This window comes from Cyrtonyx montezumae, unplaced genomic scaffold, assembly GCF_038088225.1.
Source record: "Cyrtonyx montezumae isolate F1298 unplaced genomic scaffold, pur_monq_1.0 scaffold_17, whole genome shotgun sequence".
In the NCBI taxonomy this organism is placed as follows: domain Eukaryota; kingdom Metazoa; phylum Chordata; class Aves; order Galliformes; family Odontophoridae; genus Cyrtonyx; species Cyrtonyx montezumae.
Window position 1 is genome coordinate 34,964,604 of NW_027071903.1, and position 26,078 is coordinate 34,990,681.

General features: G+C 55.3%; 1 protein-coding gene across 1 annotated transcript; it reads left to right on the plus strand.

Moving 5' to 3' along the window:
* The first annotated feature begins 6,519 nt into the window (after positions 1 to 6,519).
* Positions 6,520 to 10,413, plus strand: SKOR1 (SKI family transcriptional corepressor 1). The gene is made up of 8 exons (XM_065734338.1): positions 6,520 to 8,472; positions 8,538 to 8,628; positions 9,024 to 9,131; positions 9,279 to 9,347; positions 9,565 to 9,639; positions 9,707 to 9,781; positions 10,143 to 10,208; positions 10,316 to 10,413. The coding sequence occupies exons 1-8, from the start codon at positions 6,535 to 6,537 to the stop codon at positions 10,411 to 10,413; spliced, it is 2,520 nt and encodes an 839-aa protein (XP_065590410.1). The 5' UTR covers positions 6,520 to 6,534.
* Positions 10,414 to 26,078: the final 15,665 nt, after the last annotated feature.

Consider the following 26,078-nt stretch of genomic DNA (forward strand, 5'->3'; position numbering starts at 1 on the left):
TCTTTCAAGGTGTTTGTTGTTGCCTTCCTCCCTCCCGCACAGACACGTTAAGGAATTCCCTTCACACATTTCTCTCGTTTCATGTCCTCAAATTAATCTTCAGTTAAACTGTACGCAGCCTTAAAGCGAGTATTTTATATCTCTATTTTTTTGTTATTGAATGCATTGTATATTTCGTGGCTCCAGAGTATTTCTGAACGGTTAGTTTTGCTACCAAAAACAGGTAGGCTGTTCTGAGGGCTGGAGGAGGAGCTGCTGTCTGTCTGGGGAGCGTGGACATCCACAAAACGTCTGGCTGAAATGGGTTTGGTATTTTTAAGGAAAGAAAAAAAGCAAAAAAAAAAAAAAAAAGAAGAAGAAAAAGGAGAAAGGACGAGTGTGGACTTGCTCATCCTGGGAAGAGGAGATGGCCTCGCTGCAATGCAGGCGTTCCAGGGGCAGTGGCCGTGCTGTCCTTGGGTGGCAGGTGGCGTCACGCTGCTGCTGCCACACCGGGGTGCATCCCATCACCGGGACAGAGCCTGAGCCCGGGGACAGTGCCGTGTGCCCTCAGGCTGCAGGCTTCCACGGATGGTCACAGTTCGTGGCTCCCTCCTCTGCGCCTCCGTCGCACTCAGCAGTGCCCGCACACAACGGAGTGCTGCCAATGTGGGACAAAGTGTGACCAGGGGAGGGGGAGAACACTGCGCTGGGTGTCCCTGCCCCCGTCCCCGTGTGCTGTGTGGGGAGGGACGGGGTCACACTGCTTCACCACGGGTTGGCACTGCAGAAGCAGAGGGGCAGAGGGCAGAAGGCACTGCGGGAGCTCAGGGTTTGCTCCTCACACTGCACACCGCTGCAGCTCGGGCTGGGGGGGTGGGGGGGGTGGGCTCATGTGCTCTTTTCTGCATTAGAAATAAACTTTTGCTAAAAGAAAAGCTCAGGGAGTGTGTTCTATACCGGCAGCTTTAAGAAAGAAAAGATAAATCAGTGACAAATTCCTCCCAAACTGCTGCAAATCCGAAATGTTCCTTTGGAAAAGACTTTGTTTCCTTCCTCGGAGGGATCGTTTGTCTTCTTTTGAAGTCTAGGGGTTGCGGGCATGAACTTATAGACTAAAGTTTGTCTTAATTGCTCTGATGTCACCACCTCCCCGGCAGATAACGGTGCAATGAATGAGTCAACGGGACCCCATACCTTCAGGTCCTTTTTTCTAAAGTGAGACAAATCTCTTCCCTTGGAGCCACGCGGACCGCGGGCAGCTCCTGTTTGTTTTATCTCCTGCGGTTCGCATCGGCTTCCTCTGGATAAGAGGGCTCTCCCTCGGGTTTGGGTAAGAAGTCGGTGGAAGGAAGGCTGTGCCCCGAGGGGGAGCGACGGAGCTGGGGGGGGGGGGGATCTGGCACACGGAGCTCCTTCGTGAGTGCTGCTCCCCAAAGCCCTCCGTGGGGATGGGATGCAGCAGGCTCCGTGCACAGGGGCTGGGGCTGCTCCTCCGTGCTGCCTGGAGCCGGAATCAGAGCGTTCCTCGGCCAGAATGCTTGCAGCAAAGGCTGCGCTGTTGCACCCTACAGCCACGTCCCGCTCACACGCAGCAGCTCCCGGGCTCTGGGATGAACTGTGCACGTGTGAATTCTGTGCAGGACTTGGAAGGCTTTCCTCCACCCGCGACCTTTTGCTCATCCCTTGAGCCCGGGGCAGCGCAGCCCACAACTGGAAAAGCTTTTGCTTCTTGCATCCCTTACCCAGGTGCATCCCGCTGTCCGCTTTGCCAAAGGCGAAGTGTCACTCTTTGTTTTCTGACCAACAGCCTGAAAAGCCGTGTGTTTGTGTGTGTGTGTGTGTGTGTGTGTGTGTGTGTGTGTGTGTGTGCAGACATCTGGCAAGGAAAAAAAATAAAGCAGAAAGTGGGAACTGCCTCAGGAAGCGGCTGGGAGGGATGCGCGGCCCCGACGCGTCCCCTCCGCCCCACGCAGGGGCAGGCAGCAGCCGCCGGCCGCGCAGCCCCACCGACGTGCGGGGCACCTCCAGGAGCGGCTCCGTGTGCTCAGGAGCCAACGCTGACCCCGGGAGCTCTGAGGTCCCACGGGGGGGGGTGGGACTGCGGGCTGCAGAGGGAGGGGGCTGAGCGCAGGGAGCTCTCTCGGATGCAGGAGGTGGTGCTGGGGGTGAAGCCGACCCCGGGAGCTGGACCCCGCTCTTTGGGTGCTGCAGATCGAGGCACTCAGGATCCCAGTTTCTCGGGAAGGAGCTCAGGAATCTCTGCTGCTGTGCAGGCGGTTTGTCACCGCCTTCCACATGGCTACAGCTAACTTCTGCCTGCTCTTCCTTGTTCCCCCCCCCCCCCCCCTCCCCCCAGGAAGGACCAACGTAAACCCCAAGCAGCACAGCGGGGTGGGAGTCGGCACCTGCAGAGCAGCGGTGCGGCGATCCGTGACAGAGGGGTCCGGAGACACAGCGGTTGTTTTGGGGTACACCATCCTCTGCCTTCAGTGGGGACCCCTCAGCCCGGGGCACCAACCAGAGCGGAGGGGGGGGGGGGGGGGGGCTGAGCTGCTGGCGGTGCAGTTCTGGGCTGCACAGCCCGGGCAAAAATCAAAATAATAATTAAAAAAAAAAGGAAAAAGAAAAAAGAAATAAAGAAAAATCCCTCAATGCGTTCAGATATTTTGGGCACACGGAAATAGAAAGAAGGCAAAAAGAAAAGCTCGAAGGTGAGCGCCGGTCCCCTCCGAAAGCCGCAGTGCCCTGGGAGGGGGGGAGGGGGGGAGACACAGCCGGAACGCGCCCGTGAGCTGGGGAAGGATGGATGCACTGATCCTTCCCCGCTCCCGCATCGCTGCGGCTCCGCCGAAACCCTCGTCCTGCGGGGAGGTGAAGGTTTGTCGGCCCGGGGGTGTTAACGGCAGTGGAGGGTGGGAGGAGAACTTCTCGAGGTGGGGGCAGAGCTGCGGGCCGGGCCCCGCGCAGCTGCGTGCTGCAGGCTCGGCCCGGCACGGTTCGGCTCGGCACGGTTCGGTTCGGTACGGTTCGGTTCGGTACGGTTTGGGGACGAAGCGCTGCTAATTGCCGCCCCGGGCGCACGGCGCTGCTTTATCCCCACCGATAAACTGTGGGCATCGATCGTGAGCGCTGCGTTCCTCCGCAGCCCCCTCGCCCCCTATCCCCGGCCGGGGACGATGGGGTTGAATTGGGATGAGGGGGTAAACGAGGGGAGGGGGGGAGCGAAGGGTGAGAGGAGTGGAGAGAGCAGGTGAGGGGGGATGGGGGCTGAGAGGGGGGAACGGGGTGGGGATGCACGGAGTGGGGAGCACAGAAGGGGCACACGGGGGACACAGCCGGCGGGGCACACACGGGCACCGGGAAAAGGGGCCCGGGTCGCCCCGAGGTTTCCCCCTCCGCTCCTTCCCACCCCCGCGCATCTCTGCGCACCCGCGGGTGCTCCGCACGTCGGGGCGGGCGCAGCGCTGCCGGCCCGCAGAGAGCCGCCGCCCGCTTCCTTTGTCAATGTCCAGTAATTAAAATGTCACCGTTTAATTTTCAGGCCTCTCGGAGCAATCTTTTCCTAATAAAGAGTGTGATCGAAGCGCTCCTTCCCCCCCCCAGCTCCCCGCGAAGGGCCGCGGAAGGGGCCGTAAACGCGCAGAGCCGCTGCGGATCGATGGAGAGAAGCCCGGATTGATCGTCCTCTAAAATTAAATTTATTGGGGTCATGGTTTTATATGGTGCTGATACAACTGTTAAATGGGGAACATTCATTTCCAATAGGAGGCGTTTATTAAACTTCCACTGAATTAGACCGCCGTGATTTATGTGGCAATCTCGGCACAGCCCTCCAGGAGGGAAAGGGAGAGGCAGAGAGGGCCCTTCCGCGGCCGTCTCCGGGCGGTTATTTATTTATCCCCACCCCCACCCCCCCGTGCCACGGCTCCATAAGTTTTAACCGAAATGATCCGCCGGGCTCAGCCGGGAGCGGCACCGCCCGCGGGTCCCGTCGGGGCGCCCCGCACCGCCCCGCACCGCGCAGCCCCGGGGGTGGGGGGGTGGGGGGGACCCGCAAACGTCCCCGCTCCCGCGTGCGGCGATCGTTGAGCGTTAATTAGAAATTCATTACAATTAAAAGCGGCGCGCACACGCCTTAATTACATCTGATTTTTAATTCCGAATCCGTGTTTACACAGTAAGCGAGACGTACCTCCTGATTATCCCCAATACTCTTTATACTGTACTAATTATGTAAATTAAACCTAATTAACTGACAAAAACTGCAGTCAATTCAACTGTTCAAAGATAACGGAGGCGGCGAAGAGCGGAGGGGCCGCGGCCGTTCCGCGCTGTCGGGGCGGTGCGGGGCGGTGCGGGGCGCGGACGCGGCGGAGGGGCCGCGGTGGAGCCGCGGGTTTCAACCCCCTCGGGGACCCCCGACGTATCGCCTCCCCGGTGGGGATGGGGCGGAGGGCCGCGGCCGGCGGCGGCACAGCGAAGCGGAGCGGCTCCGTGGGCACCGCGAGCGTTTAATCCCCACCCGTGGGCTCACCCCGCAAACGGGTCCGCCCGAAAATAAGCGGCGAGAGATGTGGAAGCGCCGGAGGGTCTCTCGCTCGCTCCCGGCTGGAGGAGGAGCGGGAGATAAATAATTAAAAAAAAAAAAAAGAAAGAGGGATAATTACCGGCTCGGGTTGCGGTCATCGCGGGAAGGCCGAGCCCGCAGCTCCCGGCCCTCGGCTTCTCCCCCCGCCCCGCCCCGACGGGGCGGCCCGCACCCAAATTGCGGGGACCCGCAGCCGTGCGGGGCGGCCCCGCCGCGGGGACACAGCGCCGGGGATCGGCTCCGCGGCCGCGGTTCTCTCCGCGCCTCGTCCTCTCGGCAGCGGGAGAAAATGATAATAAATAATAAACAATAATCGTATGGGGAGATAAATATATATATCTGTATAAAAGCGATAGCCGGGGGCGATGCGCGCCGTTATTAACTTCTGTTTGATCAGTGTAATTGCGCCGATCGCGGCCGGACATGATGATTAATTACAGTTTAATTAATGTGGCCGTGACCAACCCACCCAGGGCGGGGATGCGGGGCCGGGGGGGGTCCCTCCATAGCGGCGTGACCGGAGGCCGCCGGAGCTGTACCCCCATTCTTGCGGCCTCCGGTCCCGCCGGCGTGGAGGGGAACCCCGGAGCGAACGAAAAACCGCGGCCATCTCCCCCCCCCCCGCCTCCTCCCGGCGATTTCGTTACCGCCCCTCTGTCCCCCATCCGCGCATCCTCACCCCCCGGGCGGAGCTCTCATCCCGGCTACGGAGGAAGGGGGAAACGGCGGTGAGAACGAAGGGGAAGATTCGTTGGGGCCCTATCGGTGACCCCCCCCGGGGGGGAGGGTTCTCGTTGCATCCCGCTCCCACCGGTACGTTACAACGAGCCCCGGGGGGGCGGCGCGGGCCGAAACGCGGAGGGACGCGTGGAAATGCGCGGAGGGGAGAAGAGATGCGCGGAGAGACGCGGATCCCCGCTCTTACCTCGGGCAGACCCGGGCGGGTCCCCGCTCGCTGGCGGCCCCCCGAGCCCCCCCGCCCCGCTCCGCTGTGCCTTAAAGCCGCGCCGTGATTGAGCGGAGCGCATCGGTGATTGACGGCCGCGGGGTCCCGGAGGCAGTTAATGTAAATATGCTGGTGCTAAGTGGGTGTGTCTTCCCGTTATTTTAGCTGTCACCGGATCAATGTGCGGCGGCTCCAAGTACGGATCCGGATCCTCCCTCGGCGGCGCGGTTGCCCACTCGCTCTTGTTGCATCGCGCCCGGGCGGACACGGAGGAAGCGGCCGCCCCGCAGCACCGCTGAACGCCCGCACCGCACCGCCCGTCCCCGCGGGGAGGAGGGGGCCGGGGGGGGGCCCGCACGGCGCCCGGCGGCGGATGAGCGGCCCCGGGGCGGCGGATGAGCGGCGGCCCTTAGCCCCGAGGAGCGCGGGCCGCTCGCACGTCCATCCCGGCTCCCGGTAAGTGATGGCGGTGCGGGGCGGTGCGGGGGAGCGATTTGGGGAGCGGTTCCCCCGTTCTTTCGTGCGCTGAGCGCGGAAGCCGCTTACAGCCCTCCTCGCTAAGCCAATTTGCCTCGCTCGCTTCCCTGCTGCTACGTGCGGCGGGGGCTGCCCGCCCCGGTCCCTATAATCCCCCCTCCCCGCCCCTAATCGCCTCCCGGGGACGCGCGGCTGCAGGGCCCCGGCTCCAAGTTTCGGCCCGGCCGGAGCCGCTCCGCGTTCCCTCCGGTGCGGTGCGTTGGGGTACGGCACAAAGAGATCGGCGCTCTCCCGTCCCCATCCCCGTCCCCGTCCCCGTCCCCATCCCGTCCCATCCCCGGTTCGGACGCCCTTGGCCGCAGCTGCGGAACGGCGGTGCGGGGCTGCGCGGAGCCCTTCGGGGCCGCAGCCGGGAACGTCCCCGCGGTTGCGCCCGGGGCCGAGGGCCGGGGAGCGGGGGGAGGACCGGAGGGGTCCCCGGAGCGCTCCTCACCGACGCCTTTCGCCGCTATTTTGTTTTGCAGGGGCGTTTTCGGGGGGAATGGAGGCGATCGGCAGTCAGCTGGGAAATGGGAGAGATGCAAGCTCCTCCCCAAATTCAAAGCAAGAGCTGCAGCCGTACCAGGGCTCCAATACCCTGAAGCCCAACCAAGTGGGTGAGACCTCTCTGTACGGAGTGCCCATCGTGTCCCTGGTCATCGACGGGCAGGAGCGGCTGTGCCTGGCGCAGATCTCCAACACTCTGCTCAAGAACTACAGCTACAATGAGATCCACAACCGGCGCGTGGCCCTGGGCATCACCTGCGTGCAGTGCACGCCCGTGCAGCTGGAGATCCTGCGGCGGGCCGGGGCCATGCCCATCTCGTCGCGCCGCTGCGGCATGATCACCAAGCGGGAGGCCGAGCGGCTCTGCAAGTCGTTCCTGGGGGAGCACAAACCGCCCAAGCTGCCCGAGAACTTCGCCTTCGACGTGGTGCACGAGTGCGCCTGGGGCTCGCGGGGCAGCTTCATCCCCGCCCGCTACAACAGCTCCCGCGCCAAGTGCATCAAGTGCAGCTACTGCAGCATGTACTTCTCCCCCAACAAGTTCATCTTCCACTCGCACCGCACCCCGGACTCCAAATACACGCAGCCCGACGCCGCCAACTTCAACTCGTGGCGTCGCCACCTCAAGCTCAGCGACAAGACGGCCACCGAGGAGCTGTCGCACGCCTGGGAGGATGTCAAGGCCATGTTCAACGGCGGCACCCGCAAGCGGACCTTCTCCCTGCAGGGCGCGGCCGGGGGGGGCCCCGGGGGGGGCTCTCCCGCCGCCAAGGCCCCGCTGCACCCCCCGCCGCCCGCCGGCCCCGAGCTGCCCCCCGCACACAAAAGCCTCCGCTGCGGCGGGCAGGAGGCGCCGGGGGAGCGGGGAACGCTGGGGCTGCCGTCGGGGCACGGCGGGGCGGCGGGGGGGCACGGCGGGGCGGGCGCGGTGCGGAGCTACCCGGTGATCCCGGTGCCCAGCAAAGGCTTCGGGATGCTGCAGAAGCTGCCGCCGCCGCTCTTCCCGCATCCTTACGGCTTCCCGGCCGCCGCCTTCGGACTGTGCCCCAAGAAGCAGGAGGACGCGCTGGGCGGGGCGGGGGGCGGCGAGGCGGGGAAAGGCGGCGCGCTGCCGTCGGGGATGTTCTGGGGACCCCCGCACCCGCACCCCCCGCAGCCGGCCCAGCCGCCCCACCCGCCCGGCGCCGCCAAGGACGCGGCCGTGTACCCCTCGTTCCCCATGTTCTGGCCGGCGGCCGGCAGCCTCCCCGTGCCGCCCTACCCGGCGCAGAGCCAGGCCAAGGCGGCGGCCACGGCCGTGGTGGTGGCGGCGGCGGCGGCGGCTGCGGCGGCGGCGGCGGAGCCGTCGGGGCGGCACGGCGAGCTGGAGGGCTCGGAGCCGTCGGGCAGCGGGAGGAGCAGCGCGACGCCCCAGGAAGGCTCCGGGGCGGACGGAGAGCGCTGTCCCAGCGCGCTGTCCAGGGCGGCCGGCGAGGAGGAGCGCTCCGGGGACGAGGCCCTGCTGGGCCCGCTGCCCCTGCCCAGGAAGGGCAGCTACCTGTCCGCCTTCCGCCCGGTGGTGAAGGACACCGAGAGCATCGCCAAGCTGTACGGCACCCGCGAGGCTTACGGCGGGGCGGCCGCCCGAGCGCCCGGCTACCTCTCGCCGGACTTTCTCAGCGAGGGCAGCTCCAGCTACCGCTCGCTGTCCCCCGGGGGGGACACGGCCGAGGAGCCCGAGGTGGACGTGGAGTCCAACCGCTTCCCCGAGGACGACGAGGAGGAGACCGCCGCCCCCTCGGAGGAGCGGGAGCCGCCGCCGCCCCGACTGCTGCCCGCGCCCGAGGAGCCGCTCCCCGCGGCGGAGGAGAAAGGGGGCGACGGGGCGGCGGAAGACGGGAACCGGGGCCCCGACGGCAGCCCCGAGCGGAGCAGCAGCGGCGGCGCCTACGAGGTGCGGGGCCGGGGCCGGGGGGACACCTCGGGGCCGGCCCCGCGCCCTGACCCGCTGTTTTGTAGGTGTACGCGCCGGAGCGGGGGGAGCACCTGCAGCCGCTGAAAGCCGCCGCCTCCCTGGGAGCCGCCTTCCTCTGCACCCCCGAAACGAAGGGTAAATCGCACCGCGGGGGTGAGGGGAGCGGGAGGGAGAAGAGGGGGGGGGGATCGGGCACCGCTGTGTCCCGGTGTGGGGCTCCGGAGCGCCGCTTTCGTTTGGCGGCTTTCGGGAGAAAAAGAAAAGACGACGAACGGATTTTGGAGAGGGGACGGGACGGGGACCCCGCGGGGCCCGGGGATGCCCCGCAGCGGCGGTCGGGAGGGCTCGGGGCGGGAGGGGGCAGCCAGGAGGGGCAAAGCTGCCAGCAAGCTACTTTCCAACGGCAAAGCGATTAGGATGTCCTCTAAGAAGGTTTTAACGAGGGCTTTGTCCTTAATTATGTAATTAAGGATATATCAGGACCATACTTTCATTGCTTACGGTTTGAAAATCGGTTTATTAACTTTAAGAGCAAGATAAAGAAGACAATCACTCGACAGCAGAGGATTTAGAGACCAGAAAATCCTATCAGGACCAAAGGAGCGTCTCGCATCCCAGCCCTGTAAATACTGACAGAGGTAAGTCCTCACCGCGGGGCGCTGCGCGGCCGCGGAACACCCTTACCTCCCCTCCCCCCCCCCCCCCCCAGCCCCTCTGCCCCCGACGGCGCGGACGGAGCTCTGTGCCCCCTCCGAAATAAAAACAACGATAATAAAACGACGCAGGAGAAGAGCTCGGCATGGAGGTGGCGGGGACGCAGTTGGTGGAAAAGGACATCGAGAACTTGGCCCGAGGTGAGAGGGGGCGGCCCCGTGGGGCGGAGGGACCCGACGGGTGGGGACCCCCCCACCGCCACCCCCTTTTCCATCGCGGCTCGAGGTCTTTGTGCGTTCCGCAGGAGTGATTAACTCCTGTGATTAATGCAATGTAATGCGATTAGCGCCGCGCTGAGCCGCTCCATATGGAAAAGCGCGCTCTCCCCCCAAACCCCGCCGCGTGTTTTTTCAACAGACGAACTGCAAAAACTCGTCCTGGAGCAAATGGAGCTGAGGAAGAAATTGGAAAGGGACTTCCAGAGCCTGAAAGGTACCGGGGGATCCCCTCCGTGCGGCCGGGGCTCGGCGGGGCGGCCCTGACCGCGCTGTGCCCGCAGATAACTTCCAGGACCAGATGAAGAGGGAGCTGGCGTACCGCGAGGAGATGGTGCAGCAGCTGCAGATCGTCCGAGGTGCGGCCTCGCGTTTGTCCCCTCCCGTTTTGTTGTATTTAATTATTACGGATATATATTTAATGCCTTTTATTATTTTTTTATTGGTTTTATTTTTTTAATTCGTTTTTCTTCTTCTTCTTCTTTTCGTTATTTTATTCTTTTTATTCTTTCGTTTTATTTTCTTATGATCGCGTTTTGTTATTTCCTCGTATTATTTCATTGTTCCATCTCTCGCCCCGGGCACCCCGAGCCGCCCGCCGAGGAGTCACCGTTCCCCGTCGATCCCCTTCTCCCTTTACCCGCTCCCCTCGACGGGACGGCCGCTCCCCGCTCCCCCCGCGGCCCATTTTGATGCTCCCCCCCTCCCTCCCCGCTCCAGATACGCTGTGCAACGAACTGGACCAGGAGAGGAAAGCGCGCTACGCCATCCAACAGAAACTGAAAGGTACCGAGGCAGGAGGGGGGGCTCAGGCGTCTAACGCGGGGTCGGACCCCCCCACCTCACCCCCTCCCGTCGGTGGGGCCGGAGCTGACGGCGGTATCGCTTTGCAGAGGCCCACGACGCGCTGCACCATTTCTCCTGCAAGATGCTGACCCCGCGGCACTGCACGGGGAACTGCTCCTTCAAACCGCCGCTGCTGCCCCAGTGACCCCCCCGGATCTCCCACCCCCTCCCCTCCCCCCGAAGCCATGAGCCCCGCGGCGCGCCGCAGCCCAGGGCAGAGCCCACGCAAAGCCATTTCCACGAGGAGCCACGTGTACATAGGGGACTCGGAGCTCGGCCCTCTCGGACTGGCAATAGGGCGGGACCCCCCCCCCGGGCCCCCCACCCCGCTCCGCGTCCTCCCTCCCCTCCCTGTGTGTCCGCTTCTTCCGCCCTCGTTCAGACTGGAAACAAACGTGGCTATGTGCAATGGATATAAATGTACTGTGATTCTCTTGGTACAGTATTTGTTGGATTTTTATTTATTTATGATGTATATTTATTTCCCCAGCCCCCTCCTCCCTCGGGCCCCCTCCTGCCTAACACCCCTTCTCACCCCCCCCCCTCCCCCCCGGACATTTCTGGATGTGACAGCACTTTAACGGGCGGTTCGCGACTCCGGGGGGGGGCACCACCTCTGTACGGGATTTTGGTTCTTTAATAAAAGCCGACTTTAAGAGCCGCCTGCTCCGTGTGGGGCAGGGGGGAGTTGGGGGGGGGGGGTGGTTGCTGCGGGCCGCCCCCCCGGGGCGCACAGCCCGAGGTGCCCCCGCTGCATCCGCCCGCACCCCGCGCCGTTCCCCGCTCCCCTCTCCTCCCCCGCGCCGCAGCCGGGAGCTCATTAATGCCCATTTATATGCTCGTTTCACACATGAAAGTATCACATTAATGAGCTCCGGGAGCGGGCTGGGAGGGGGTACGCGCACCTTATAGCCCCAAATTCTCGCTTCCCCTCCCCCAGCGCTGCACCTCTGCGGGACACCCGACGGCAGCGCGGCGGGGGCGGCCCTGGGGGGGCTGCGGAGTTGGGGCGGACCAGGAACGTTTGGGACGGGGCTGTAGCTCGGACAGGGGGCTCTCCGGGCTGCGGGTACCGCGCTGGGCCCGGAGGATGCCCCGTCGGGCCGGGAGGAGCTGCGTAATGCTCGCCCCGACGGGGCGCGGCCCCCCCCGAGCGCGGAGCGGCCGCGCTCAGCCGCCGGTGCTCATTTAGTGAGAAGAGCGATGCAGTTCCGCGGCCTCGGCCGCCACCGCGTGGGCACAGCCGGCGGTGCATCCCCCCCCCAAAACCCATCGAGGCACCTCCACGTCGGGGCTGCGCTACCCACGGCTCCAGGTGGGTGCCCCACCCCGGGGATGCGCTCAGATGAACGGGGAGGGCAGCGGGAGCGGATCGCCAGCACCTGCGGCCGGGGAGGGGCGGGTGGAGGCACAGCCCCCTCCCCTGAGCTCCCCTCGGAGCTTTGCTCTTGCTCTGAGGAGGTCTCTCGTGGCTTTTTTGGGGGCACCAGTGGAGCTGCAGCGCGTGGCCTTGCTGGCATCTCGTGGGCACACAGATGAGCCCATGGGGAAGGGTTTTCCTGCTGGGACACGGATGGGATTTAGAAATGAAATGAATAAGAAGTCAGAACTGAGCTCTGTAGGCTGTGAGGCTGTCGGTCTGGGGGGGGGGGGGTGAAGTAGTTGGGCCCCTTTGCAGCTCACAGCATCGTGCGTTGCTGCGGGGCCCTCAGAGTGATCCTATGGAGGAACCTGACTTGGGCTCCTGTCCTTGGGGAGAAGAGCACGGGGATGCTGGCAGCACTCAGGGCTGTGCCCCGAGGAGCTCCCGTGTCCTGGAGGGGGCTGATGGGGTAGGCCCCACCACCACCCCCCATTGCCATACCTGCCCCTCCCAGCCCCTGCTCTCCCCATGGCACTCTGCCTGGACCGTGCTGGTGCTCACCTGCCCTGCACATCTCCCAGCAGCGTGGGTGCCAAACCCACTCCTTGTCTGGTATTAATATTTTCACACTACTTAGCTCTCATTAAAATGTACTTTGCTGAATTTAATATGCGACATCAAATGACACAACGTATTAAGTGCTTAATATACTAGAAATTATGAAACTATTATAGTCTAAGTAATATGAAATAATTAGAGTGAATTAAACTTCAGCAGCAGAATGAGGGAGAGGCTTCAAATTTTTATTTTTTTATTATTATCTTTTTTTTTCAGTCTTAAAATAGTTGAAAGCAGTAATAGCCCACGAAAATAAACAGGCAGAGTTAGGATTTTTAAATAATTAAAGCAGGAAAAAGCCTGGAGTGCCTCTACTTGAGCCTGCGATGGATTCGAGCAGGGGGAAGCAGAAGGTCTGCGTGCTGCAGCTGATGGAGCCGCTCTTTCAGGCCAGTGGCAGAGCAGTGCTGAGGAGCTGAGCAGCAGACCTCCAGCCTGGCCACTGCTTCTCCCCATATGCCACTCCCTCCTGCACACAGGGCTGTGTTTCCCAGGCCCAGCTTGTCTTCAGATGTGCAGCTCCCAAGGAAACTCCCCTTGAGGATGCAGGCTGGGGCACAGACAGTCATGCCTGGTCTGTGCTGAAGTTTGGGATTTTGGGGCAGGAGAACAACTGGGGATGCAGGACTCACCCTTCTGCATCCTCTGATCCCACAGCTCTGGGCAGAGGGAGCTGATGGAGTTGCCTTGAAATGGTGATGCCAAGTGGGAGCGGGTCACTGACCCGCTTCTGGGTGCTCCCCAGTGGCACTGTTACAGGTAATTTAAGATGCTCTGTCCCAGTGCAAGGACAGGCTCTGCTTTAGCAAACATCTTGGGTGTTAGCAGACTGATGGAGTGGTGTCTGAGAAGCAGTGCTGCGTTCTAACTCAAGTTAAAAGCGAAGAAATGCTCCTTGAGCATTATTTAGGTCCCACCAAGGAACAGAAGTTGGTTTGGAAAGTCAAAGCATTAAGCACCCAGGACTCATCAGTAAGCATCTAAAAAGTGTTCACTTTTATTTTACGTGGCTCTTGGATTTTCTGCTTCTATTTGCTGTTGGGAGCCTTGGGTTGGGAGGGGCCCCAGAATTAGCCTGGCTGGAGCCCACAGCAGGGGCTCGTTTCTCTCTGCATTCCACGTGGTATGAGCAGCAGCAATGAGACAGCCCCATCCCTTTCTTTGCCCCCCAAAGGCCTTTTTTAGAGGACAAACCCCATCGATGTGGGGGTCTGCTCGCTGCCTGCCTGGAGGCCCCACTGCCTTCGCCCTGAGCGTTTGGGTTATGGGTGCAGTGCAATGTGTGGCTGCTCTTTTTGGGGTTCATTCAGGTGGGATAGGGAAGACAGCAAGCTGCAGGTGTGCAGCTGCAGTGCCTGAGTGCAAGCAGCTCTGGCTTTAATTAAGCTGATGGAGGTCTGGGTGCTAACGAGCCTTTCTGTATAGCATGGCTGAGAGGGTGGTGTGCAGTTGCATAAATTCTGCACTTACACTCGCATAGCAAAGTGAACGCTGCAGCTCTCTCCCCCTTTACTCTCATCTTTTTATGCTCCAGACTCCTTCCTTTGATCTCCTCCCAGCTCCTAATGAAGCTGTGGCCTTGGCTCCCCATGCACGTGAGCTCTCCTCCCCAATATTTTGCGCCTGGTGCCACCGGCCCCGCTTCAAAGCGGTGCTCTCTCTGGGGCCCTGCGAGCTGGGTACGCACATCCAGCGGTGGAATTTGACACTAGCAAATGAACTCTCATTATTTTCCCGTGGAAATGAGCTGCTGTTGCCACCGTGCGGGCGTTTGGCAGAGAGATGCTCTGCAGCTTCGGTGCTGGGGCAGCAGAGGAGCCGCGTCCCCGCAGCCCGACTGCCCAGAGCCACTCCTCTGCCGTTGTCACGAGTCAGTTCTAATTGCTGCCAGTGACAAATGAGCTGTGCCACCGCAGCTCCTGCACCCGAGGAGTAAGGAGAGGATGGAGCGCTTTTTGGGACCCCTTTGCTTCTGCTGCCCCAGCTCCAGGAGCAGGCAGCCTTCAGCTGTTGGGGCCATTAATGTCACCTTTCCCGAGTGCTGTGCTCGCAAAGCATCCTGCCAAGTATAGCACGTCTTAATTTGCTCCTTTCCCATGCATTCCTGGATTTACAGCTTGGTTTCGTCTGGCTGCTGCTTGCTGGGAGGGGTGAAGCCCCTCTGGAGGGCTGATCCGAGCCTTGTGGGTTCCCGTGCTGCGCCCTGAAAGGCATCACCTAAGCAGGGCTTTGGGTTTGGTTTGGCAGGAATGTATGTCCTGGCATCGCCTATCTGTGCAGTGACTGCACCCAACAGGTTTCTGTCCGAGCACCCATACACTGTTCTGTGTTCTCTTTAAATGCTTTTTAGGCAGTATGGATTTGGCAATGTAGTAACAGTGTGTAAAATGAAGAAAAAAAAAATGAAAGAGCTTAGGAAAAAATGCATTTTCAGTGATGCCCGTGCTGGGCTGAAAAGAACATTTGCAGTCACTTGCCATCTGCAGCAACTTGTCCAAGGCAAACATTACCCGTCGGGCCAGGTCTGGCTGTGTAATTGCCATAAAGCATCACGAGGGCATCCAGAATAGCACAGCCCTGGAACGACTTCGAGGATTAGGTCCTACTCCCTTGAAAAATAAACCTTGGCAAAAACTCAGCTCTCCCTAATAAAAATTCCATTTTCACAGCTCTAATCAAGTTTTCCAGAGCCGCGCTCCAAATTAAGATCTGCACGCAGAATATCCGACCCAGGAGGACGGGATGGAGCTTTGTGTGGGAAGCAGTGCCAGGCTGGAAATTTCCAAAGCTCTCAGGGGTTCACCTGCACAGCAGCACACACCACGTCCCCTCCGTGCACAGCTCTGCCAGCCCTGAGCTCCTGCTCACAGGTGGGTGGGTTGCACCCAGCGTTGGAGGTGTTGTGAGGCAGCTTGATCCTTAATCACTGCAATTGCTTTCTGCTGTTATTTCCACTCTTAGATCCAGCTGTCCATCAGTAGCTTTCAGTGCAAACGTTTTTTTTTTTTAATGCTTGTCTTGCAGTGTTTTGAACGGATCTGTAATTATCTTGAGTTCAGATGGCCTGGTTGCATGGAACCATGGCCATCCATGAAAGCTTCTGCTGAGCAGTGCAGAGGATGCAAACAATGTGTGTTGTTCTGAGAGCATATGCAGAAGTGATCCATGCTGCACAGGAGTATGGGAGCTGCTGAATCACGGCCTGAACCACTGATGGATCACATGAGGTGAACACTGGGTCAGCCTGGGGTACAGGTGAAGGCAATGCACCTGTGTGACTGGAGGGGGTGGAGCCTGACTCCACCTCTCCTAGACCCCATTTAAGAGCTGACCACCACTGGGGAAGGATCTCTTTCTGGAGATCAATCCTCTTGGAGTTTTTCTGCTGGGAGCCTGGGACATGGGTGAGCCTTCCATCTATTTTTTATTATTTCCTTCCGCTGCTATAATCTTTCTTAGAATACATCTTGACTACCATGCTATTTGAACTGCTTATTCTGTTAACTATACATCTATTAACTAAACAAGAGGTTGTGGTGGAGCTTGGCTATTAAGGGAGGAAAACCCAACCACAGCCCATCTATGAGGCTGGGTTAAAAGATGGACAGGAAAACTCTGGGTAAGATCATGGCAGAAATGCTCCCGTGGGCTCCTAATTGTGGAAGCACACTGAATTTGTGATACAATGTGAAGTTACGTAACACCTTTTATGAAATTCTTGGCGATAAAACAATGCATAAAAGGAACAGATGTGGCAAATCACAGCCACGGTCTGATCCCATTCTGTAGTTGGGTTTAGAGAAAACAATGGAGCTGATTTAAATTCGTTCTTTAGTTTTCTTTCCCCAAAATGTCCACAGGCAAAGGACTGTTTGAAAGGAAAGCAAAAAAGCACCAAGTGCAATTGGGTCTTGTATCGAGAGTAGCAAGCTCCAGTGAGGGGTGAGCAGAACGGGGGGACCTGCTCTGCATGTGGGGCTCCTGCTGCTGTGTGGGGCACTGCCCTGAGCTGTGGCCCAGGTGGCAGAGCAGCTCGATGAGTCTGAGCTTGCCCCAGGTCTCTGTATTTTCAGGAATGGATGTCCTTCATAGAGCTGCTGTTTGCCCACAAGGCAAAGCCTGGTGTCCCCACAGCACCGATGGTGAGCAGAGCCCAGTTCCTGGCCTCCAGCCCCGTGGGTTTCCCACAAGGGGAGGCTGCAGTGTGCGTGGGTCCTGGGCTGTGGGGCTGCACAGCTGATAAGGGGCTGCAGGCTCTAATCAGGGCTGCATCTGCATGCACTGTGGCTCCTGATAAGAGCAGCAGGCTCAAATGATGGACTCTTATTTGTTGTGGCACTGGTTATCCTGAATGTGGGCAAGCTGCAGCTCCAGCCTCTAAAACCAGACCCAGAGTTTTAAATGGCGAAGCCATGCTCCACTGCTGCTGCACGAGCAATGGTTGTGGCTGGGGGATGGTTGCTTGCTTTATTTTTTTACTCCTCTTTCTGCTTTCTGGCTATTAGAATTGTATATAGTTGGTTTTCTACATCAGCTCACGTTCTGGCTCCACTGAGACAACAGCTCCATAATAACTGTGCTTCCCAAAACCTGGCCCCAGCTCTGCTCCGGGACGTCCCACAGACACAGCTAGCTGAGAGGTGCTGTTAATAATTCTTTGTATTGTTTGAAGAATTTTTCTTCTTGGATGGAAGAAAACAGCAGGGCATTTTCAACGAAAATGAGAAAAATGGTATTATGAGTAGAGAAAAGACCTTCCAGCTAAAGGCTTCCAACTTAAAAAAAGGGAATTTCAACTGAAAGAGGGAGTGGACTGTTTTGAAAGAGTTTGGGTGTAGACATCAAACTGAAAGGATCTTGTGCAACTCTGCTTTTTAGGTCTAATACTGAATTCGCCCATTTATTCCTTACCATAGGGAAATCACTGAGGAATGCTAAGAAAAAGATCTCTGGTCTGGCTGGAAGCACGTAGCACCTTGCAGGATCAGATCCTGATATTTGTCTCCAGTTTTGAGCGCAGTCTGTCTTCTTCCCCACTTCTCTGCTGTCACAGCGGGACAGCTGGGGGCTCTGATAAGGGATGGGGAGATAAGGGGCTCTCTGCCATCCCCTCCCTGCCCTGCAGCTCCTGCACGATGAGGCTCGGCTCTTGGAAACCAGTGAGCTCTGCTAAACGTGTGGGGAAGTGGCTCCCGAATGGGTCACACACAGCCCTGACCGCGGGGGACGTTGGTTGTTAAGTACAAATATTTGGGAGGAAAAAAAGAATGATACAGGAAGAGTTAAAGAGTACTTAGAAGAGGATGCCCTTAAAGCTCTGGAGCAGCTTTGCCTTGAGTAAAACCCACGTTATTGATGCAGTGGAGTGGGCACAGGCACACTGAGAGATAGGTAGGAATGTGGCTCCGGAGCTGCTCTCCGTGGAAAACAAAAGGGTTTCTGTGACAGTTGGGAGCAAGTGCCAGCCAAAGGGCATGGGCTCCTTTCATCCCGTGTTCGGCTGCAGAATGTTAGCAGCAAGTTTCGTACGAGCATCAGCAGCGTCCTGCTTCATCAGGAGGGCCGGTAGCGACGTGGGGATGTACTGCAGCTAACAGAAAACCAATTTTTGCCTTATCGCTGCTTGTTCCTCAGCACCTTTCATGCACGGCCACAGCATGGCGTCCTATTGCAGTGTGTCTGTATGGGGGCATGGGGAGCAGAGCACGAGGAAGCTCTGCAGTGGCCTCTGAGCTTTGTGGCTTGCACAGGGTTGTTCCTAGTGCAACGTGTGCTGCCTTTGCCGCAGGGATGCTGGTGCTGTGTGTTAGGCCGTTGTTGGCTGGTTTGGGTTGTCCCTGCTTGGAGTGCTGCAGTGCTGGTGGAGCTGCACGGGATAAATTCTGGTGTCAAAACACAGCGATGTTGTCACACTCCCATCTCCCGTTCTGGGGTCGAGGTTCTGGTTTGTAGCTTGGAAACCCATTAGTCCATCAGAAAGCATATGGCCGAGAATGGACAAAAAAATCTTGTGTTTGGGTCAGAGCTGCAGACAAAAGGCTCTTTGTGCTGAGAGCTGACAATGACAAATAAAGAGGAACCTGTTGATCTAAAAGAGAAACTGAGGATTATGAAAGGATCACATGGTGAGAAAAAGACCTTGGCTGTTTGTCTGGGTGTTGGTCCCGCCTGGCATTAAAATGATTTCTGCAGTTTGCCCATAGAAATCCTGCCTCCTGCTCAGGTGTTTGTCCTACAGATGCCACTACCCGTGTGTGACCACGCAGGCCCAGGAGTGCACAGCAGGAGCAGTTCTCTTGGCTGGTCCTTCGCCGTGTGTTAGATGTTGTGCAAAATAATTAATACTTCTAGATACTTCTGAAAAACAGCATCTACCCCACCATGCAACGTAGACACGCACACAAAGCCATGGTAACAAAGCCTCGATAACTCAGCAAAGTTATTGGAGGTAAACCAAGAGCTGTGCCTAATGCTCATAGTAAGCATATTTCCCAAAGGTAACATTTGATTTCTATCCAGACCCGGACATATCTGAAACTTTGCCTGGAAGTCGTTGTGTAGCAGATTAACTGGGACAATGCAATCTGTGAATAACTCTGTGAGCTTTCAGCCAGCTCCGAAGGAGCAGCAATGGGGTCTGGACAAGGCTGGGCTGCAGAATGCTTCACACAAAATGCGTTTTTTCACACTAAACAGGGAGAAAACAGAACCGCTTTGGTTCCGTGGGAAGCACATTTGGCAACTGCGTATTTCTTATCAGTGTGCAGGAAACGTTCTGAAACAGAAAGGTTTCTATTGACTGCTGGTGGGCTGCCTAGAATGACCTCCAGAGCCTACGGAGTGCACCATGGATTTTTAACAAATCTATGATAGCCCATTATGTCCTGGAATGTACCCGAGTACATCATCCCGGGGACTCTGTGTTCCCCAAAGTAAAGGAGACCTATGGAAACGTGCTCAACTCAAATGAAACGGGGGCAGAGTAAGAGCAGAATGCTTATTCTCTGGTTTTATTTCTCTTTATAGCTGAAGTAGCTGAGGTGGGGAAGGTGGCTGGGGAATGAAACGCAGAGGGGAACAGCCCTCGCTGTTGTTTGAATCAGTGTAGATAATGCACTTGGAAGGGCTGCCTTGTTTCCTGCACAGCAGAGCTGTCCTCCAGCCGCTGCTTTTCCTTAGCAGCCTTGATTTTTGCCCCTGGAAATGGGTGATAAACTCCCAGTGACTCTGGTGCTGCTGGATTAGGCCTAGGGTCCAATTATCCTCATTAAAATTACAAACCAGTAATTCACAGTTCTAAGTAGGTTTGCTATGGACAGCACCACCAGGGATTTAGTGTGCTATACCAGAGCTGATGCTTAGATTTTTCTATTTATATATGCTTTGGGAGAATAATTTTATGGGTAAATACGATCTTCATTAATATTTTCCTTTGTTCATTCACTGACGCTAGTGAAGAGTTCTGAAGATGAAAGCACCGGATGCAATAAATATTAAGATGACTCCAACTTATTTTAGTGTTGCATTCCAGCTCTGCCATCTCTCATCCATGAGCCTCAAAGTACTTCCCAAGCGCTAATAAATTTCCTCTCAACAGGCCAGGGAGATATCTATTATTGTCATCATCCCCATTGCATAAAGGAGTGTTTCAGTCCATGACGTGGTGGCAGGCGGGTAGTGTGGCAGGAAACTATTTGGGAACGATCCAAAACTTCCTGATTCCCATTCTCCTGTCCTTGCTGCTAGACAGCATTCCCTTCGTGGGAGTGTGATGTGACACTCACCTGTGCGGTGCCTTCGCTCGTCAGGTGCTTTTATGGGCTGCTCTTAAAACAAAAAGTAGACAATAATAACGTGCCACACCCCAGGGCAGGAGACACAGCAAACCAAAGCCCTGCAGTGGAGGCAGAATCTTCCAACCCATTCTTAAAGGAAGGTTAAAACGGGAATGTTTTCTTAAATGCAACGCAGCTGAGGATGTGCTGAGGGGGAGGGAGCAACCAAGCACAAAAGCATTTGGGCTAAAGAGCATGTGCTGCAGCTGGACTCCTAAAACCTCTCCAAACCAGAGGCTCAGCTAATGGTGAGACACGAAGACCGTTCAGAGACAGCATGACTCCAGCAATCCATGAGAACAATGTGAAGTTCAAAAATAGCAGTATCGACTGGTGGAAAAACAACATACATATAATTTTCAGGTAATTACTATAGTATAATTAACTCTCTTGTTTTCCTAAGAGCCAGCTGAAATGAACTGTGCTCGCTGCTCGAGCTCAGCTTTATTTACAGTGTTCCCAGGACTAAAAGCGACTCTTTAAAAAATAGAGATTAGGTAAAAAAAATAATGACACGAGCACTTGGTATGAGATAGCATCTCTGTGCTGGTGGGTGGAGGCTGGCTGCTGGCATCTCCATCAGCAATTCATCCAGCTCTGCTCCCCAGCCTCGTTAGACAACATTCAGAGCTGAAGAACTGCAGAACAGAAGCAAAATCTGCTCGTGTGCTGCCTGTGTTACTTCCCTGCGTGGTCCTAGGGGGCAATAGAACTGGGAGATGGTATGATGTGGGGAGAAGGGAGGCACAGACTGTAGCATGCCTCTATCTGTTTCTCGATCGCTGCCTGTGACCGATGCCCTGTGCAAAACTGCTACAGAACAGGACTGTGTGGAAGTGCTGCATTTCACACGTGTGTACTGCAGCACCATAACTTTGTATCGGGGGTTTACTCCGAGAGTTCTGGACAAGGTAATACCTTGAGCTTTTTAATTTCTTTTTCTATGCCACAGATCTTTCCTTATTAGGAGTTATTTGGTATCTGTAGAAAGTAATCTCTTGAGCGATGAGGCCTTGCAGTCTTACGTAACATCACTTGTAATCAAAATGAAAGAGTTTGTTGCAGTTAAAACTTAGTTTTGTTGGTCTGCACGGTTAATTACAAACCTGCCTCACCTCTCTGAAGGTATTTGGAAGCAGAAGGAACTTTCTGCAGCTTCCTGTCCTTGGGTTTGCATTGTTCTTGGCCCTGGCAGGGCTCAGCTATGGCACAGCACTGCACACTGTGGCCGAAGGTGAATCGGTCGCAGCACTTTCTGCTCCTTAACCTCATCTGTGTGCTGTGAAAGTGGGCACTAATGGGGAAAAATCACAATTGTGACTCAAGGAGGTGGAATTTTGTTGAGAAAATCTGAATTCAGCTCAGCCAAAGGAACTGCTTTTGTAAGTGTAGATGAATATCTCAGGAATGACCACTTATTCTAGCTTTCTTGGGAAGAAAAGGAGCAAAAAGAAGAAAAAAAGAGGAAAAAAGAAGATGAACGTTCAAAGAAATTTTCTCATCAGAGGAAGGTGAGCAAATGTATGTACAGAAAGACTCATTCCCTGGGGGCAGTTTTTCTGAGATAAAACATAGAGGGGTTACCTTTGGGTAAGTTAAATCAACACTGGAAGGGTTTGAAGGTAGGATCCTCAGCTAGGACAGCATGTAATGTGAGTCCCTCATCTCAGTGCAGAACACAGCTCTATGGCTCAGCATCATCAGTGTAACCGAGTTTTGCTGTTGAGACTGTTAGAATCATAGAAACGTTAAAGTTGGAAAAGACCTCTAGGACTATCTAGTCCAGCTTATCCCCACCTTGCCCACTAACCGTGGCCCCCAGTGCCACATCTACACAGATGTGGATATTCACACAAACACTCTGCGTCAGTGCTCATCCAGCCTCTGTTCTTCTCACACCTTGCTTTATGAAGGTGTTAGACCTAAAGGGCTTGGGCAGGAAGGAACTTCTCCTGGGGAACCGTAGGAAGATCCCATCCTCTCCATCCTCACTGGAAACCACTTCCATTCGACATCACCCATACTTAGTTTTGACACAGTCCCAAAATAGGATCACTCAATTCCTAAGGGCAGGCCTTAGGAACAGCAGCAGGGCACTAGGAGCAAGCACACATCGCCCATTGATAGTAGGGCGGAAAAGGCAAAGCAAATAGTTGTAAAGAATGGGCTAATTGTGTGCCTGCTGCCATTGTCCTGCAGCTGCAGTGCTTTGTATGGCAGCAAAGCACACAGGGAGCCAAGCCTAGCTTGGCATCTGTAACTCCAGCATGGGAATACAATATACAGGGCATGCAAGTATCAGAGTGGACAATTAGAAATTCTGAAAGATTAAACGAAAAGAATTGCAATGGAAAAAAAGGTTTGTACAGCAGCCAAGGCAGGCTGAGAGGGCTCGGTGCTGTAAAATGCTCCCTATGTGTACAGTAAGAAGGCAAGTTGATATTTAGGGACTGAAAAAACAGGAAATATGCAGATGAGGCTTGTGTGTGTCACACTGTAACGCTGCATATGTAATTGGAGATGATAGTAACTCATTTACATGTGCTTTCCATACTGCAATAACATTGTTCTATCAGCAGGCCTGAGGACATAGAACAGGTAACCTTAACAGAATGGTTCAGATTTTGTCCCTGATTTAGGATTTCAGCTCTCTGTGCATTTTAATAACACGGGCACCAGTGATGGAGTGAATGCTCTTTCCTAAACGAGCAGCAGCCCTTCTTTTGGGCCTAATTTGAGACAATGGCAGTGTAACGTTGCACTTAGATGTGAATGCAGGGGAGATGTGTGCACCAGCCGAGTTTCAGTCACTTTATGTTGCTTACAGTTACTGTATTGTGTGTTCGTTATAGCAAATAAAGAATTAAAAGAATTTATTTGATCATCTGACACGCTGCCTGCTCCATTCTGGCACTTTCTTTGCACATAACCAAGGAATTCCACTAAAATGTACTGCAACTTTTTTTAATTATTATTATTTTTTTTACTTTTCTGCCAGGAATGTCCATTTCAGAGGCACGTCCCCAACAACCTAGAGAATGAAAGATGCTTTTAGCGGTCTGCTCCTATTTTAATATCAAGAAAGAGAGCCATTTTGAACCTCCCTTTAAATAACTTCAAATCCAGGACAAAAAATGCAACGTCCACGACTTGGAGCAGAGAGCAAGTTTGCACTGTTAGAAAAAGAGGAAGGTCTTGGAGCCTCGGACTAATGAAAACAACATGTCAGTAGAAAAGCTGCGTATCTGTATAAAAATGTTCTTGCGTCTGAACACGGCTCGCAGAAAGTGAGTTGTTTGACACAGTGCTTTCTGGGAGGTTACAGAGAAGAAAAATGGAAGAAATGAGGGTGGAAGGTGGATTCTGGCAGTCTTTTATTTTACTGCAGTCCTGCAGAAAGGGGGAAATGAACTGCTGAAAATCGTGAATCGAAAATAGCGAAGCTTTGAAAGTTTGAGGAAAACTCTCGATCTTTATTTAGATCTCCTCCCTCGTTGGGGGAAGGGGTCAAAGAAGAAAATACTGTAGTTTTTGCTTAGGAAAAAAGGTGAGTGACAACCAGGAGGCTGCTCTGGAGCTGTTCTCACCTGCTCTGGTGCAGCCTTGCTGCACTGCTTTGGGGCAATGCCCTTCAGAGACAGAGCTGTGATGGATCTGAGTGCTGCTATCGCAGACAGAACCTCAGCAGAGCTGGAGCAACTGGGAGCATCTCCGAAAACTGCTGCCTGTTGACAAAGTCTTTTCTTGGCAAAGAAACCTTCATTTAAGTTTCAGGAGTAGAGAGGAACAAGATTTCATTACATGTAAATAATTGTCTTAAAATAGAAACACAGATTGTTTTTCACATTAAGTTCCTTCTTCAAGCTAAAGTATATAGCACATAAAAAAAAAAAGACTTTCAGAAGTCTAAACTGAAAAATGGAGAGTCTGTGTCAGCACTGTAAAAACACAGTGTTCAGGGAGAACCATTTACATGGAATCGTTGGTATTCTCTCATTTAGCTTGCTTTCTTATTTGAACGTATCTGAAGACATACTCAGCCCATTTTATTTAGAGCAAGTTTTGAAAGAGGACACTGTGGTTCACGGCCATGTGTCAGGTTTGATAGCACTATGCCATGAGTTAGCAAAGCACTTAAGCACATGTGCACATCCCACTGAATTTGGTAGGAAGTGAAGAAGTAGGGGAAGAACTTATTTGCTGTGCAGCAAGCGTCTTTTGAAAGAAAATGAGGATTCACCTTCATATGACCATAGATCTTTTTGTCAAATTCTTTATGTTAGACAGAAACCAATAGATCGTATGAAGATTATGCTGATTAAACATCTTCAATCAGTCAAAATGAAATATTCTAACCTGGGCTGGTTCAGACCACTGAAATAGATCAGCTAATTATGGTACATGTGGGTGTACTGGGTGTAGTCATCTGACTTTTGTTTTTTTAGACATCTTGCCTAGCACCCTGCCCCCTCCCCAAACCAGCCTTCAGACGCTGCGATAACTGCACTACATGCAGTATTAAGCCAGGGTATCTGCTACTTATCAGCCTTTTTTTAATTGCTCATTTTCTGAATGCATTGGTATACTGAATGGTAAAAGAAATCAACGAGAACAGTGGATATGTGGTGTACTTGCAAGAGAAATGGGGTGTACCCACGACCATAAGGATGGAGCAGGGAACCAGAGAGGAGTCAGAAGATGCTCCTGAGTTTTTCTGCCATTCTGGTCTTGAGATCAAGCTGGGGAATGCTTCTGGATGAAACACCTGGAAACTGAATGCTTGGGAAGGACGGGGATTGCACCACTAACAGGATGGTATCAAAAAGCTACTTAGTACGAAGATATTTGATACTGCTATCACATTTTCCCCTCAATGGAAACTGCCTAATTTTAAATTGTGGCTAACTATCCAGGTCATATGGGAGACATAAATTATAATTCAGAAATAATCACAAGTAGTAATCTCTTTACCATCGATCCCCCTCGCGGCCTCCAGCATGCTTTCCTCCATCTGCAGAGTGGAGGCATTAATGCTTTTATATCCTGCAACGCAGATAATGTGAGTGCTTTCTGAATGTACGATGATGAATTTTATGGAAGCTGTGGGGAGAAAAAAAAAAAAAAAGGGCAAATTTGGTCTCACTTAAAAGGATGTACAATATTGACCTTCTGCCCTAGAGCATTTCTCCGTCCTGGGAGCTGAAGGTACAGGCCAAGTGGAAAAAAGACGACAGCCGTCAGTGATGACAGCAAGCCAGAGGTGGGATGCTGGATGGGGGGGGACCCAAGGGCTGTGGGTGTGTTCTCAGATGGCATTTTTTTCCCTCAGATGGCCCTCTTATCAATTGGCATTTTTCTCAGATGGCACTCTTATCAAAGGACACTTTTCTTAGATGGCACTCTCGTCACTTCCCTCTTACTTATTTTTCCCTCCATTCGGCCTGCTTTGCTGTCTCAAGAACCCAGCTTTCACTCACGAAATGAGCGAATTTTAGCTCCTAAAGCCCTGAAGATTCCCTAGGCTGTCCCAAAACCATGACAACGTGGGACGTATGTGGCTCTTCCCTACCAGGCCTGGCACAGGACACATGCAGCTCTCCCCTGCCAGGCTTGCCATGGGATATATGTGGCTCTCCACTATCAGGCTTGCCCTGCGCCCTTTCACTCCCAGGGCATCTCAAGGTCCGGACGAAGGAGCCGGGAGCAGAGTTGCCAGTTTCAATTGTAATCGCCTTTATCGCTGCGGGAACGCGCGCCGCCTCTCCCCCCTTCGTGCCCCGGTCCCCCCTACACAGCGCCCCGCGGAGGAGCGCGGCTCCCGCAGCGTTCCGTTTCCACGGCGCAGCGATGACGCGGGGCCGTGTGTTACAGAGGGAAACTTCCAGCGCCCGGAGCTCGGGAAAGCTCCCGCAGCCGTGCGGAGAAAGAGGCGTGGGACCCCACAGGGGAGCGGGGGAGATAGAGATCCCCGAGGGAGAGCAGGGGAGGGACAAA